Consider the following 16,175-nt stretch of genomic DNA (forward strand, 5'->3'; position numbering starts at 1 on the left):
AGTTCTTTCTTTGGGTTACCAGATACCTGAAAGCCCCTTTGACCTTCAGAAGTTCAAACATTCTCTCAGTGGCAAAATTTACAGAAGTTGATCATATAATTCTTCAGATATGAACCGCCGCCTTGAAGTGTCCAACGGCGATCCGGCACATGGAGAAAATACAAACCAAGATGTGCCTTGTTCATAAGCCAGAGAGACTACAAAGCATCTAACCAAACATGTGCTTTTGATGACAAGAAGATGATCAAAAGACCTGTTACTTTGCTGCTTTCCAAGGTTGTCATATTCTGTTGGGGACTTAGATAGGCTTGGAACAAATATACTTGGCACTTCAAGTTTATATGAAACTGACTGCTATGCCTGCAGCGTTCGAGTTGGCCATCTGGTCGAAACCTTGGAAGATATGGGAAAAGCAGGAAGAGCCTTTATCGGAAACTGCCCTGGAATAATCCATGGAAATGCACAAGAGTAGTACTATTTCTCTGCATAATGTTATGGACAGCCAGTCGTACTTTTGCGGTTCCAACTCGAACCTTGGAATATACTTGGTTTCAGGGTAGTCAACATCTCGACACGCTGATATTATCCAACTTGACTAGGTATATCCCGGTCCTGCGCACGGCTGTTCATCAATCACATTGTTCAAGTCTAGACTGTGTATGTATATACCGCTAGCAAGCATGATCAGCACCTGTGACTAGGGGCAGGGGTGTAAATTAATATCGAGGACGACGCAGATTTGGTGCCACGTACGTGACCAAGACTCGTGCCCTGCTCGAATCGGGCTCGAAAAGGTAGGGTTGGCAGACGATCCCGCAAGGGCCAACCAAGAGCAGCTGAAGCTGCCTGAAAGTGCCATCGACGGACCGGTTGGCCCCCGCCGGCAACAAATCCCATTGGTTGCGCCACCAAACACCGCCACACTCCCCTATCACTCCAATTACCTCCAATGTTGGTCTCCATCCTCGATGCATTCCCCCCCCCATCTTGACCGTTTGAAAGCGCGAGAGCTTCCCCAGCATTCGTCCATCATGGAGCACCCCGACATTGCCAACCATGACTCGGATGGCTCGGGCTCATCGGACGAGTATCCTCCCCAGTATCCCCTCATGACCAACACATCCTTCGGGGAACCCTTCGACCCTCAAGTTCAGACACCGGCCACGACCATCAACTCCTCCTCCCCTCCCTCCCATCCATCGAGCCTGTCCTCATGGTCCAGTACGCCCACAGTCCGTCCACGTGGAGCTAGCCTTGGAGCTTCATCCGTGCTCGAGGCCTCCGACCCTCTTGCGATGGCCGGCGATCTGCGGCTACAACGCCCGTCTGCTCCTGCAAGAACCCCCTCCAATACATACGCCCCTCAACGGCGCCCACCACAGTACATCAGCCTCCAGAGCGATCGTCAGCGCTCTTCCTCCTCCAAGAGAGGGCCCCGACGCGATCCCAACGCGCAATATCGCGCTCAAGAAAAAGCCTATGTGCAACGGATCCGCGCCAATCCACAGGCCTGGTATCACCATACTAACGACGCACAATCTCCTAACATTATGGTCGCCGACGCCGACTTGGAGGATCCTTCCCCATCCTCCGAGGCTCCCTATGAAGATGACCCTTACGACCCCGACACCCAGCTTTTCCTCCCCGATGATAACCTCCCCAGCATAGAGGAACTCAAGAACCCGAAGAATCAAGAACGACTCGAATGGCATTCCATGTTGGCGTCAGTGTTGAAGGGCGACGTTGTAAGGCAAGAGAAACAACGACTCATTGGCTCCACAGAGTCCCAGAGATCGGCGGCTCTTAGCCATGCCCTATGGCTTGGGGTCCGATCGCGGACATGCGGCCGAAGCATTCCTCTCCAAAGAAAACTGATCGAGGATGCTCGCTCTCGCCTTGCACCGCTGATTGAAGATATCATTAACTTCCAAATCAAAGGCGAAGCTGAGATCGGTAAACCACCCCGACAGCAAGTTGAGGATGTTGTGGAAAAGATCGAGAAGGTTGAGATACTTTACTCGACATCCAAAGAAATGGAAACCGCAAACCCTCGTGCTGCCTCGGAAGAGTTTTACTCTAGCCGCGCGGCGATTTTTGCCTGGCACAACATCACCGCTCTGATAAACACCCAACTAGCTGTCTTACAAAGTTGGGTGGGCAACGATGCTCTCGATTTCGCTGCTTCTAGACTCAAATCCGACAAGAGCGACCTGTCGGACGACTCATCATTTCTGGATCGTATAATGAAGGAGGACGGGCTGAAGACCCTCCAGGGTGAGCACAGCATGCTCGAAGGGATTGGGTCTGTCATCCAAAAAGCCAAAAGTACATTGATCGAAAACTCTGAAGCCTTTGCAGCTCGCCACCTACCGCCTTATATTGAGGAGCTTCTAACGTTAATCAACTTTCCATCCCGTTTGATTCAAGAGATCATCCGCATGCGTCTGTCTTATGCAAAGAATATGAGAGATCCGGCCCAGCAGTCACCTATTCTGGTGGACCAGATGATCTCGCAGTTCCAAATCCTAATGAAGGTGGCTGTTCAGATTAAGCAAACTTACTTGGCTATCTCACGGCCTGAGCCTGGCTGGGACTTACCGCCCTGTGTTGACGAGAATTTTGATTCCGTTGTGTTGGATGCCATGAAGTACTATTTCCGACTTTTGAATTGGAAGTTAAACGCCAATAAAAATACTTTCAAGGAGGCTGAGATTCTGGAGCAAGAATGGGGCTATTCTTATCAAATCGGCCGCCATTTAGACGGTGGCGATATCGAAGTTGCCGAGCAATTCAGGTATGAAATGTCAACGCTTTAAATTCTAATAGGTTTGCTTTGTTAACAGAAAGGAATAGTGCTTTAACTGCCAAATCTCTTCAGCGACTCATGATTCATTTCGAACGTGAGCTGGTTCCAAGGTCTAAAGAGACAGTCGCAGACATGGACAAGCGTTATAAGAGCATACTAGATTCAACACGTATCCGACAGCGCAAGTTGTACCGATTTTCGAGATTTCTTTGCCAATTGTTTGAAAATGCGACGGAATACAATCTCCCCGCAGACATCGCATACGACTTTTTCGAGGCCCTGCTGATATCTGATCATTTTCTGATCACCTCACCCGGTTCAGTGGGCCAGAAGGGTGTCTACTTGATTGCCCATTATTCCCTGTGGAATCGTCCTGCCGATATCCAAGCCATTCTCGCTACCTCCTTCCGGGAAGACAATACGACAATTGACTCGCCTCACATTCCATATGTACTTGTCATCCGCCCAGAGCGGCCTCTGGGATGGGGCGGCAAAGAAATGCACGTGGATATGCTGGAGCAGCCAACCGATGTCCGCCTTGGTAAACTTCGACTTGTCGTTGAAGGAATGCAAGAAAGACTACAAAACGCAAGGCTGGAGTTGACACAACTCACTGGCATCCAGCTAGACATGTCGATCGAGCAGCGTGCCAACCTTAGCCGTGTCAACGTCGAATTGAATAAGATCAAGAAGATTTCTTTCAAGCTTTCCATGGCCATCATGGATAGTGTGGCTGTGATCAAGAGCCAATTGCGTGAAAAGACATGGGATAATAATGACTTGGTGCAAGCCTGCTATGCGTTTGCAACTGAATTTGGTAAACGTTCTTCCAATTATGTTGATGCCAATAGACGCGCTATGAATAGTGCTCGACTGATCGACCTATCTCTTGACTGGGTTTCGTTTATCTGCGATGAGTGTGATGCTGCTGATCGAAAAACTTTCAAGTGGGCAGTGGCCGCGCTTGAATTTGCCATGGCAATCACCTCCAGTCAACACTTGTTATCTTTAGATGAGGAGCAATTCAATCGTCTGAGGTCGAAGGTAGCGGGTTGCATGTCCCTCCTTATCTCTCATTTCGATATTATGGGCGCTCGATCATCCCTTGCGGCCCAGGCTGAAAAGCAACGCATGGAAGAACGCGCTGGCGCCCGAAAAATCGGCCAAGGCCGTATTCTGAGCGATGAAGAAGCATCCAGGAATGTTCGTGATCAGTGGCATTCCCGAGTCACGGAAATTGAAGACAAGAGAGTGGAGGAAGATGCAAAACGACAAGCTCTTGGTAGAGTCCTTGAAGGTTCTGATGAGGCTGACCGTTCCCTCACTGTTCTATCATCATCTGCTACCAACGTCACTCTTCGCTGGCAGCAAGGCCAATTCATCGGAGGTGGTACCTTCGGCTCTGTATACGTTGCTATCAATTTGGACAGCAATTACTTGATGGCAGTCAAGGAAATCCGTCTGCAGGACCCTCAACTGATTCCTAAGATCGCTCAGCAAATTCGCGATGAGATGGGTGTGCTCGAAGTGTTGGACCATCCGAACATCGTTTCATACCACGGTATCGAGGTGCATCGTGATAAGGTCTACATTTTCATGGAATACTGCTCTGGTGGCTCACTTGCCAGTTTGCTGGAGCATGGCCGTATTGAAGATGAGACTGTCATCATGGTCTATGCTCTCCAACTTCTCGAGGGTCTGGCTTATCTCCATCAAGCGGGTATTGTCCATCGCGATATCAAACCCGAGAATGTCTTGCTTGACCACAACGGAATCATCAAGTACGTCGATTTCGGCGCTGCCAAGATCATCGCTGGATCAGGTCGAACTGTAGCCCCGATGGACGGCGGCAAGGACTCTTTACTACCCGGTAAGAATGATCAAATGCAAAATCGGGGCAAGAACCAAAAGACGACAACGGGAACTCCAATGTACATGTCTCCTGAGGTTATCCGCGGCGACACACCCGACCTCGCGAACCACCAGGGCGCGGTGGATATCTGGTCCCTTGGCTGCGTCATTCTCGAGATGGCCACCGGCCGTCGACCATGGTCCACTCTGGATAATGAGTGGGCGATCATGTACAACATTGCGCAAGGGAACCAACCCGTCCTGCCGACTCGTGACCAGCTCAGCGAACAGGGTATCAACTTCCTAAGCCGCTGCTTCGAGTGTGACCCCCCTCAAGCGACCCACTGCTGCCGAGCTCCTTCAAACCGAGTGGATAGTCTCCATTCGCCAGCAAGTGGTGGTGGAAACCCCCACACCTGGAAGTGAAGCTAGCGGCTATAGCAGCGGCTCCGCCTCTGCCAGTCGTCAAAACTCATACGTGGTTTGAGGTCGTATGCTTTCTATCTTCTCCTGCCCCCCCCTCCATTCTCGCCATTCTTTATGCACTGTTTTATGACATCTGGCTTTTTGAAAAAGATATCTTTTTTTCATGTCATCTTCTTTCTCCACACTCGCTCGATCTCGACTTGACTTATACACCCTCAGACGAATCGCATGTGATACCCCCTCTGTGCTACTTTCTCATTACGTAACGTCTTCTATCATCTGTCATCTTCTGATTCTTTCACATACGGGAGTCAGGGGCCCCCGCCCAGTTGGGGGTTTTGCTCGGCGTTGGTATTGCATTGGCTACTCGCATTTTGGTGCTCTTGAAATGGCAACTTTATGCTCTATCATCTTGTTCTTTTTTTCTATTGGCGATTAGGATTATTGCAATTGATTGCTATGTTCATCGAATTTGATCCATTGTCCATTGAAATAATGTTTTTGTAAAGAGCCCATCTACTAGTTCGTGGCGTGTTCAGAGCTCCCGCCTGGCGTTGAAAATTACTGCCCAAGTGCTGGGTAGACCCATTAGGCTTGCTCGGGGTGTCACTGGGTTTGCTACGAGTAAAAATACCACTGATATGTATGTAAAAAGCCGATAAAATAGATACCTTGGAAATTCATGTGTCCAAGAAAGCTGCAGCTCGAATCAGCTGCCTGGAAGATACATATCACAAACAGAAAGCTCAGGAGAAATATCAGTCCGGAGAATAAAATAATGTATGAAAAAGATAAAGAGAAACCAAGAGGAATAAGAGAAGAGAAATAAGAATAAGAACAACAGCTCTCTGAAACAAGGAGACCGTATCACTAGATAAGAGGAACGCCGTTTCCTAGATCCGAGTTCGTGAGGCATGAGGTACAATTTGAAAACATCAGGTGGCGAGCGTATGCGGGGCTTTAGCCATGGGGTATATGTAGTATCGGAAGCTTCAAACCCCAGATGCTTGGGGGTTCGCTAAGCAGAGGAGAGTCGGAGAGTAGATGGCTGAGGTGAGATAGAGGTAAAGGGGATTCTCGGAGAGATGGAGCCAGGAAGTACCAGTCAACCTGGAACATTGGATGTTGAAGATGTGGGATGATAGGATAGTATACGGGTTGGGAGGTTGGCAAGGCGAATGGGTCGCCGCAGGTTAGATGGTTATAGAAGCGCCAGGAACCGAGCTCCAGCTTAACGGAACTCGACTACTGGCGCACATCCACGATCCTCGACATGCTTAAGCTCAAGCTGTTGGAATCTGATATACCGTTAGTCAAAGCAGGAATTGGAATCAACGAAACAAAGTAACTCACCTCTCGCTCTTCGCATGGAAATATACACCGCTCACGGATCCTTGTATCTGGTTGAAGCAGATATAGTAAAATCCTTCGAAGCTGGCGCCTGAGATTGTTCGAACTCGGTGGTCCGGAACGAGGAAGTATTCCTTCCACCGCATGAATACGTGCTCATGCTGGGCAAAGTTGCGTAGTGTGAAGTCAGTCTTCTTGGCTTGTTTAGCAAGTGGTTTCCACGCCGGAAACCGAGACCAGTGGTGTATGTCGGTCTTCTCGTTGGCACCCCATTCCTCGTTGCGAGTGATGAAACTGTGTTTGGTGCCAATCATTTCGCCCTCAAAGAAAGTTGTCAAAGTAGGATGATCCTCAGTCAAACCTTTTAAGAGAAGGAAACAACAACGGTCAGAAAAGCTAGACAGCGCTATGGCCCATTGCCGCGGGAAATTGACTTACCTTGAATGCGCAGGTAGCCGCAAAGGTAAGATTCTGCTATGTCCACATGTTTGATCTCCACATCAACATTGTAAACTTGTTTGTCGGACATTTGAGTACCAGCAAATCTGCTTCCGGAGCGAAGAAACGACGAGGTATGGTTTGGCAAAAGCTGTAGCGATGGTCAATTGAGTGGCGCGTCGCCGATGGGGTAGAGGCGGTACATACCCGAACATTAGAAAATTCATAGCGCATCAGCGCCGGAGTCGGCATCACCGGCGATGAGCGACCACGATCGCATGGATCCGTTGGAGATACGGATCTCTCACGGCCCATGTCCAAGTCCGTGCTGGGAGCCAACTTCTGCTCCACTTTGAGCGCCTCGGGCGCTAAAAGCGCACCTCCATCATCGGACCGATTCAACATGAAGGGCGTAGTGCCACTTGAGGGCGACAGAATCTCATCCAGGGGGTCACTGGCCTCATCAGTCGAGTCCGGCGAGTCTCTCCAGGCCGAGATTCGATCAAGGTCTGGTGGACAGGTGCGAGCGGAGATCACGTCGGCGATCGAAGTCGGCTGGTTGTCACTCGGGGTCGGCATTGGGGATGAAATCAAGGGAGGAGAATGGCGGACATCGGTTCCAAGCAAACGCGCCCAAGCGAGAGCAAAAAAAGGAAAGGAAGGAGGAATGGGTAAGAGTGAGAAGAGTGAGAAGGTCTGTACTCTCGGAGAGGGGGGATGTGGCCCATTTGACTGTGACTGGGGTCATGCGAGCGCGGGGGAGGCGTTTTGGCCTGAGGCAGCCAAAATTGTACGTCAGGAACGATTTGCAGATGGGTTTACCGTACATACTAGTGGTCCATACGGAGTATAGTGGTCTAGATTTCCTTAATTTACTTAATTTACCAATCTAAATCTATAAATATGATCACTATTCACCCCCCCTGATTATTTTAACCAGTCTCTTACAGGTCTAATTAGATCTTACCCAGTCTACGTGGCGAGGACCGCCCAATTGTGGCAAATCAAAAAGCCAATTTTTGGATTATAATCATTTTGTATCTGCATTGGGTTCAGCTAAAGTACTGAAGTGACGAACCCACTTCCTTCAGAAGGATCTCTCGATGAACGCCCGGTATCGTTAAAAAAATAATAGTTTCGCATACACAAACACACAAACACCAACGAATTTTGTCTTAGATGGGCTTGATCTGTAAAGCACGTCCGTTAGCATCGCATCGCATTGCGCAACCAAGCTGCATCGTATGAGCCTTACCTTGAAGTGGAGAGAAATAAGCGAGAAAATAAGGGCTTTCAAGTCCTGTACGAGGTAATAAAACACTCGTAGACCTTCAGGATCCGACGATTCAGTGACATCCACAAGGGAGCCAATTTTCGCGGTCTGCGCGGTAAGCGCGGTTAGTATTTAAAAAAGAATCTTGACCGTCTTTTCAAGGTGGATATCATACCTCAAACGAGATGTGCTCACTTCCAAGGCGGATCTCCAGCTCCTGGCGTCCGTCCTTGTTCTTCTGGGGCCACTTGGAGTCGTCCTCCCTGGTACCTAGTCAGCTCGTCTGGTCTACACCCCCAAGATGGGGAGTTCCTATAAACATTGAAGGGCGTACTTCATGATTTCACTATCCTTGATGATGCGCTTGATCTCCTGGATCATGGCCGGGCTCACACACACTGTATATTCTTGTCAGATTGCCTGTCGCGCTTGTTCCTGGCCAAGTCCCGGGGACTCACTTTCTTTGCGGATGAGGGAGTCATTGCGGTAGTTGGAGTTATTCGCGTAACGCACGGCGGCACTGCTGCCATCGGCTAGGGTACGGAAATCGAATTCTGCAATTGTCTGGTCAGCAACATCATCCTCATCTTCCTCTCTCTCATTCTCTCATGGAGGTAGACCAACCTAGGAACTCATGCCCGAACCGCCCAGAGTGACCTGAGCTGCGGCGGGGTGTTAGCAGCCGGGGCGACCTGGGCTTATGGGACCCATCATTCTTACTAGTATCGGAGGTAAAACACCTCGTTAGTCGACATTGTGTTGAAGAATTGGCATGCAGTCGAGAATCGAGGAATGACGCTGAATGGTGAAGGCGGGAAATGTTGGAGGAAAGGGCTTAGTCATACACACAGAACGGGGCGGCGCCCGCAAAGGGACAGGTTGATGCTTCCCACCCCCCTCTCCATTTGCGCATCTTAAACCAGCACGCCCATGATTCTTAGGCTGGCGAGGGGTGTTGGATTACTTTAATTGCGCGTTCCTGATTTCGGTCCTACAATCTTCTTGTCTACCCTCTCCCAAGGGAGAAATCCTACTGGTACGTGCTTGCGGCTGCGCTGAGGTGTCCAAAACATCCCCCCGAACTGACAACATGCAAGCTCCCCTTCGATTCCCCCGGCCGTCGCTTTCAATCCCACAACCATGGCGTCCTTCCTCGAAAACACATACAGTCTGGTCCACCAGGACAACACGGCGGACCAGCCAACTGTGCAAGAGCTGAAACTTCAGCTGGAGAAAGGAACGGATGAGTCCAAGTTGGAAACAATGCGCACCATTATCACGATCATGCTCAATGGTGACCCCATGCCCGCGATCCTGATGCATATCATTCGCTTTGTCATGCCATCGAAGAGCAAGGCCCTCAAGAAATTGCTGTATTTCTACTATGAGATCTGCCCTAAACTCGACTCGAATGGCAAGCTGAAGCAGGAAATGATCTTGGTCTGGTAAGGAGGATACCCGTGGCCACTTTCTCACGGAATTGGACGATCAGTTAACCCGCCTTTCTTTCACAGTAACGGTATTCGGAACGACCTGCAACACTCCAACGAATATGTTCGGGGTAACACTCTTCGCTTCCTAAGCAAGCTGCGTGAGCCCGAGCTGATCGAGCCCCTCCTTTCCTCGGCTCGCCAGTGCCTCGAGCACCGTCATGCTTATGTGCGCAAGAACTCCGTGTGGGCCGTTGCCTCTATCTTCCAACACTCCGAATCCCTCATTCCCGACGCCCCCGAGCTTCTACAAACATTCCTCGAGTCGGAGACCGATGGCACCTGCAAGCGCAATGCTTTTGCAGCGCTCATGTCAATTAGCCACCAGAAGGCCCTCGAATACCTCCGCACTACCTTCGATACCATCCCCAACACCGATGAGCTGCTCCAGCTGGCTGAGTTGGAATTCTTGCGTAAAGATGCTGTGCAAAACCCCCAAAACAAAGTATGTTGAGCAACTAGATCGGCTACGTCTCACTGCTAATTGGAAACAGTCTCGGTATCTCAAACTCATGCTCGAGCTCCTTGATGCCCCTACCAGCACCGTTGTCTACGAAGCCGCTACGTCCCTCACTGCCCTAACCAGCAACCCCGTCGCCGTGAAGGCATCTGCCAGCAAATTGATCGAACTCGCCATCCGGGAGGCCGACAACAACGTCAAGCTTATTGTGCTGGACCGTGTCGACCAGTTGAGAATCCGCAACGAGGGTGTTTTGGATGACTTGACTATGGAGATTCTGCGTGTTCTTTCCAGCCCGGACATTGATATTCGGAGGAAGGCTCTCGGTATTGCTCTGGAGATGGTTTCCAGCAAGAACGTCGAGGAAATTGTCATGCTACTCAAGAAGGAACTCGCCAAGACCGTGGATGAGCAGTATGAGCAGGTAAATATCTCGTTTTGATCTCGCGGTATCCTGATACTAATAATATGTCTAGAACAATGAATACCGTCAACTCCTGGTTCAGTCAATACACACCTGCGCCATCAAGTTCTCCGAAATTGCTGCCAGTGTTGTCGATCTCTTGATGGACTTTATTGCCGACTTCAGCAACACCTCAGCTGTGGATGTTTTGACTTTCGTGAAGGAAGTTGTGGAAAAGTTCCCCGATTTGCGTGGATCAATCGTGAACCGTCTGGTGTCAACTCTGAGCGAGGTTCGAGCAGGAAAGGTCTACCGGGGCGTCCTCTGGGTTGTTGGAGAGTACTCTTTGGAGGAGAAGGACATTCGAGAGGCATGGAAGAAGATTCGGGCCAGTCTTGGCGAAATCCCTATTTTGGCCTCTGAGCAGCGGCTTCTCGAAGAGGTTCCGGAAGACACTGTGCTCCTCATGGAACAGGCGAATGGCGCCAAGGCTGCTCCTACCGGATCCAGGAAGGTGTTGGCTGATGGCACATATGCCACCGAGAGTGCTCTTACCAGCCAATCCGCCGCCGCCGCTCGTCTTGAGGCTGTCAAGGCCGCTCAAAAGCCGCCACTGCGTCAACTCATTCTGGACGGCGACTATTACCTGTCCACTGTTCTCTCCTCGACTCTCACCAAGCTTGTCATGCGCCACTCTGAGGTTTCCAAGGATACCGCCCGCACTAACGCTCTCCGCGCCGAGGCCATGCTCATCATGATCTCCATCATGCGTGTTGGCCAATCGCAATTTGTCAAGGCTCCCATCGACGAGGACTCTGTTGACCGCGTTATGACCTGTGTTCGATCCTTGGCTGAGTTCTCGGAGAAGAAGGATCTCGAGGCTACCTTCCTGGAGGACACTCGTAAGGCATTCCGCGCTATGGTTCAAGTCGAGGACAAGAAGCGGGCTGCCCAGGAGGCTGTGGAGAAGGCCAAGACTGCTGTGCAGATCGATGATGCTATTCCCATCCGGCAATTCACCAAGAAGAACACCGTCGAGGGCGCCGAGGAGATCGAATTGGATCTTGTCAAGGCCACGGGTGGAGACGCCACGGTGGAGAGTGCCGCTTCTAAATTGAGCCGGGTTGTGCAACTCACCGGTTTCTCCGATTCAGTCTATGCTGAAGCCTACGTGACTGTCCACCAGTTTGACATTGTTCTTGACGTGCTGCTCGTCAACCAGACCACAGAAACCCTGCAGAACTTGTCCGTGGAGTTTGCCACCCTGGGAGACCTCAAGGTTGTCGAGCGTCCTTCCACCCACAACTTGGGCCCGCGTGACTTCTTGAACGTCTCAGCTACGGTCAAGGTATCATCCACCGACACTGGAGTGATCTTCGGCAACATTGTCTACGATGGCCCCAGCTCCACCGAGACCCACGTGGTCATTCTTAACGACATCCACGCCGATATCATGGACTATATTCAACCTGCCCACTGCACTGAAACCCAGTTCCGTTCTATGTGGACCGAGTTTGAGTGGGAGAACAAGGTTAACATCAACTCCAAGGCCAAGACTCTGCGTGAATTCCTGAAGCAACTGATGGAAAGCACCAACATGGCCTGCTTGACCCCCGAGGCGTCGCTGAAGGGTGATTGCCGGTTCCTGAGCGCCAATCTTTACGCCCGGAGTGTATTCGGTAAGTGGCCATGGACTTTTCCTTAACTTTATGTTCAATTTCTGTTTCACACATGCTAACAATTTTGGTTTTCTAGGCGAGGATGCTCTGGCGAACTTGAGCATCGAAAAGGAGGGCGATGATGGTCCGGTCACCGGTTTCGTTAGGATTAGAAGTCGCTCTCAAGGCCTGGCGCTAAGCCTGGGCTCTTTGAAGGGTCTCAAGGCGGCAGCAGCATAAGTTAGAGCGATTGTGATGTTTATTTCCAGCGGGCTGCAGTCTATATGATGTTTTCTATTATTTTCCCCCGGTCTTATCTCTCCCCCCCCCTCTCCCCCTCCTGGTCTTTTTTCCCACCTTTTTTTGTGCTCCCCTTTTTTTTCTCAAGACAAATTTGTGTATGACTCTGTGTTATCAAGGCCAAGGAGTAGTGGAATAGAAATAATGCTTTTCGACGGTTGTCAGCACGCGCCACATGTAGTGCTAGTAGTAGTACTAGTCACTAGATCCCGAGGCTCGCAAGGGTCCGCACTTGTGGCAGCCGCAGCGCCCCAGTAACCGGAACCTACGGCTGTTGATTGACCCTCGATCTTTCCTGGGGGTCCCAGCTTTGTCTCCTGCGCTATCTTTAGACCTTACTCCCCCCCCCCTTAATCTTCTTACTTGCTGCGCTGATAATGCCCTTTCCTACGATGCGCTGAACTCCGACCATTCATATCACTATTTACTCAGAATGTCATCTCTTGACGCGGCTGCGGATCAGCCGGACGCGCATGACCAGACCCTGATCGTCGACAACGCGGTCGCCTTGACACTCAGCACCGATTCTCTCCAGGTCGTCGGTCAGCTTCCCCAAAAAGCTTGTCGGATGAGTATCGCTGACGATGATAACAGATGATCGAACCTCTAGCAAACCGGGCCGGCGCTGCTGCGGGTTATACAAGAGTAAGCTGGGGCCCTCCGCCCCTCCGGCGATCGCGATAAAGTCAATCGTGATGGCATATCTTTTTTTTCTGTGGGGCTAATTGATTTTTGTGATTCTTTTAGAGGAGAAGACGAAAACAACCTACGCAATTTCCCTATACAACGTCCTTGACGCCGAAGTGACTGCCTCGTCCCTGGCCATCACCTACGCCCAACATTCGACAAAGAATGATGTCTCCGTGACCTCCCTCCACTACCCTATAACCGAGAAAGAAAAGCCTGCGGTCGAGGCATGGACTGAAAGACTTGTTGAGCTCTCCTACGGTACTTCTCAGCGTAAAAGGCGCCTAAAGGTCTTGATCAACCCTTTTGGTGGAAAAGGAACCGCTGCGAATCTCTACAAGACATATGCAGCACCGATTTTTGCCGCGGCGCGATGCCAGGTTGACGTGCAGACCACCCAACACCGCGGACACGCCATTGAAATCGCGGAACAGCTTGACCTCGATGCGTATGACGCGATCATATGTTGCTCGGGTGATGGTCTACCCTATGAAGTCTTTAACGGCCTAGGTAAACGGCCCAATGGTCGAGAAGCGTTGGCTAAGATGCCAGTTGCGCTGCTTCCTTGTGGCTCCGGTAATGGCATGACATGGAACTGTCTTGGCACAGAAAGCGTCTCCGTGGCATCATTGGCACTCGTCAAGGCATTTCGAACACCCCTAGACTTGGTCTCTGTCACTCAGAAAAACACTCGCACGCTGTCCTTTCTTTCACAGTCCTTTGGCATTGTTGCCGACTCAGACCTGGGCACTGATAACATTCGGTGGATGGGCGCTCAGCGGTTCACGTACGGTTTCCTGGTTCGCCTGATGCAACGCATGATCTACCCTTGTGATCTGGCAATCAAGGTCGAAATGAGTGACAAGAGGGTCATTAAGGACCATTACAGATCCTATGTATCCCAAGAATATGACCCTCTGGCGGATCCCATCCGAGTCGAGGCTGCAAGCCAGTCACCGGCACTACCTGAACTTGAATATGGCACTGTTGAAGATCAAGTCCCCAAGGACTGGGAAGTTGTGCCAGGCGAACACATGGGCAACTTCTATGCGGGTAACATGGCTATCATGTCCAAGGATACTAGCTTTTTCCCTGCCTCCCTCCCAGGCGATGGGTTGATGGACATCGTCACAATCGATGGAACTGTTAGCCGCACTACCTCGATCAAAATGATGAATGAGATTCCTACGGGTGGATTTTTCGACATGGCAGATGTGAACATTCGCAAAGCCAAGGCATTTCGCTTGGTGCCGCACGAAAACGACGGCTATATAAGCATTGATGGTGAGAAGGTGCCATTCGAGGCGTTCCAGTGCGAAATCCACCAAGGACTTGGCACAACGCTCACCAAGTCGGGCCATATGTATGAAGCCGAAGGGCCGAAGTGATTCTTGTCTCTTACGTGAGCACTTCGTGCTAGCTCATCGTCGCGCTCATCTGTCCCAATGTCTTCCCCAGTCTTTTGCTATCCCTTCATGATACCCTTATGCAAGAGAGATCTGGTCCTTTGATGTATATTTTTCGGCCTCTGGGAGACGGTCAGTACTTTCCTTTATTGCGGAACCTTATTTTTTGCAAGACCACTTGGTCATCGAGCTGCGCACCGTCTATATTCCGTGCTACAACTGTACAGTTCCGGATTATCGTAATAGATGATATCAATATATTTTTATGTCATGCGGCACTTATCATGGTAACCGAAATCCCTTCCAGGCTGGTAGCATCATAAACTGCCAATGGAGAAAGACAGTCATCTGCATGTAAATGCCCAGGTGAAAGATTGGAATAACTTTACATTTTGCCAATACCATCCAGTTATCGCTATAAAAATGCTGTACAAAAGAGGTTCTCAGACCCAGATCGATCGATTATTCGTCAAAACCACCCCACTCGCCATCGCTATCCACCTCGTCGTCCTCATTGACCTTGGGAGCACGAATTCCCCACTCAACCAGGCGATCATCCTCCAACGCCTCGGTAGCCCGTGTCCGAACAGGCTTGTAGGGACTCTCAGTCCGAAGCTTCTCCAGCGGTCTCAAAATGAGCTCCATGGGAATATCGCCCTTAATCTTCCGATTCGCAACTCCATCTTCGGCAATCTCACCATCTTCGAATTCAAGAACCTTCTCCAACTCGTCAACCCAAATGTCGACAATATGGTAGCGTAGACCATCCGGTCCATGCGGCATTGCCACAAAGTCCGACTCCTCATCATCGGAATCCTGATCGGGGTCAAAGTTCACAGGGTGAAGGGGACCTTCCTCAATAAGAGAGATATAGGCGGAAAGATCAGCCCACTTCCCATCTTCATCTGTAGCCTCTTCCTCCTCCTGGGCTGGCTCGCTCTCCTCCTGCTTCTTTTGCTTCTTGCCACGGCCCTTCTTGCCAGCGTCTTCACGCTTGCGCTTCTTGTCGTCACCCTTTTTCGAGCTCTTCTTCTCCTTCACGAAAATTTGGAATGCGACTCCGACATAGCAACGGATCAGGAAGAGGTACTTGTCCAGGCGCAGTCGGTCGATGGAGTGATAATCCCGGCCGATGGTGATCCAGAATGCGCGCAAGAATCTGTGGAGGGTGGCATGGGGAAGAGATGTGACGAGGTGGTAGGAGAGTGCGCGGGCGAGAGCTTGTTGCGTGAGAGGTCGGTCGGAGTGATAAAAGCCTGCGGTCAACCATTATAAGTCAATCATATTTTATGTGCTCGGTCTGCCGACACTTACAGAAGAATAGACCCTTCCAGAGCTTCAGAAGATCAAGAACACTCAAATCCGTGCGCGAGCCCAGGAATAGAGTGAGAGATTCAACAGCCTTGTCGCGAACCTTACGGTCTAGACAAACCAATTCGTTAGCATACGTTTTGATGTGTTACACCAACATGAGAATAGAAATGATCATACCGCTAGAGGCAAGGTCCTTCACGAAGGGAGTCTTTTGAATTTCCGCCATTGTCTGGTGTGTTGTCTGGGTAGAGCGGCGTCAAATTGATCTCCGCGATAAATTATTTTTTTTTGGCTGATAGCAGTTTGCACTGTT

The 16,175-nt window shown here is 50.5% G+C and overlaps 6 protein-coding genes across 6 annotated transcripts; 3 read left to right on the plus strand and 3 right to left on the minus strand.

Moving 5' to 3' along the window:
* Positions 1-1,031: 1,031 nt before the first annotated feature.
* sskB (uncharacterized protein) lies at positions 1,032-5,083 on the plus strand (the record flags this gene model as incomplete). Its single annotated transcript, XM_057268880.1, has 2 exons — positions 1,032-2,794; positions 2,854-5,083. 2 exons carry the CDS (start codon positions 1,032-1,034, stop codon positions 5,081-5,083), a joined length of 3,993 nt encoding a protein of 1,330 aa, XP_057119557.1.
* Positions 5,084-6,314: 1,231 nt separating this feature from the next.
* Positions 6,315-7,450, minus strand: N7481_009662 (GID4/VID24 family protein; the record flags this gene model as incomplete). Its single annotated transcript, XM_057268881.1, has 4 exons — positions 6,315-6,381; positions 6,437-6,794; positions 6,872-7,022; positions 7,079-7,450. The coding sequence occupies 4 exons, from the start codon at positions 7,448-7,450 to the stop codon at positions 6,315-6,317; spliced, it is 948 nt and encodes a 315-aa protein (XP_057119558.1).
* Positions 7,451-8,046: 596 nt separating this feature from the next.
* Positions 8,047-8,899, minus strand: N7481_009663 (mago nashi family protein; the record flags this gene model as incomplete). Its single annotated transcript, XM_057268882.1, has 7 exons — positions 8,047-8,061; positions 8,127-8,252; positions 8,320-8,407; positions 8,479-8,542; positions 8,603-8,698; positions 8,769-8,806; positions 8,865-8,899. 7 exons carry the CDS (start codon positions 8,897-8,899, stop codon positions 8,047-8,049), a joined length of 462 nt encoding a protein of 153 aa, XP_057119559.1.
* A 385-nt stretch (positions 8,900-9,284) lies between these two features.
* On the plus strand, positions 9,285-12,395 carry N7481_009664 (coatomer subunit beta; the record flags this gene model as incomplete). Its single annotated transcript, XM_057268883.1, has 5 exons — positions 9,285-9,589; positions 9,659-10,079; positions 10,129-10,518; positions 10,571-12,176; positions 12,253-12,395. 5 exons carry the CDS (start codon positions 9,285-9,287, stop codon positions 12,393-12,395), a joined length of 2,865 nt encoding a protein of 954 aa, XP_057119560.1.
* A 493-nt stretch (positions 12,396-12,888) lies between these two features.
* On the plus strand, positions 12,889-14,530 carry N7481_009665 (uncharacterized protein; the record flags this gene model as incomplete). Its single annotated transcript, XM_057268884.1, has 3 exons — positions 12,889-12,997; positions 13,050-13,100; positions 13,203-14,530. The coding sequence occupies 3 exons, from the start codon at positions 12,889-12,891 to the stop codon at positions 14,528-14,530; spliced, it is 1,488 nt and encodes a 495-aa protein (XP_057119561.1).
* Positions 14,531-15,010: 480 nt separating this feature from the next.
* On the minus strand, positions 15,011-16,088 carry N7481_009666 (ribosomal RNA processing 1 family protein; the record flags this gene model as incomplete). The annotated part of the gene is made up of 3 exons (XM_057268885.1): positions 15,011-15,804; positions 15,863-15,970; positions 16,040-16,088. 3 exons carry the CDS (start codon positions 16,086-16,088, stop codon positions 15,011-15,013), a joined length of 951 nt encoding a protein of 316 aa, XP_057119562.1.
* Between the last annotated feature and the right edge of the window lie 87 nt (positions 16,089-16,175).

Source organism: Penicillium waksmanii, assembly GCF_028829765.1.
Source record: "Penicillium waksmanii strain IBT 27052 chromosome Unknown utg000008l:1.0-5622682.0:1.0-5626561.0, whole genome shotgun sequence".
NCBI lineage: Eukaryota > Fungi > Ascomycota > Eurotiomycetes > Eurotiales > Aspergillaceae > Penicillium > Penicillium waksmanii.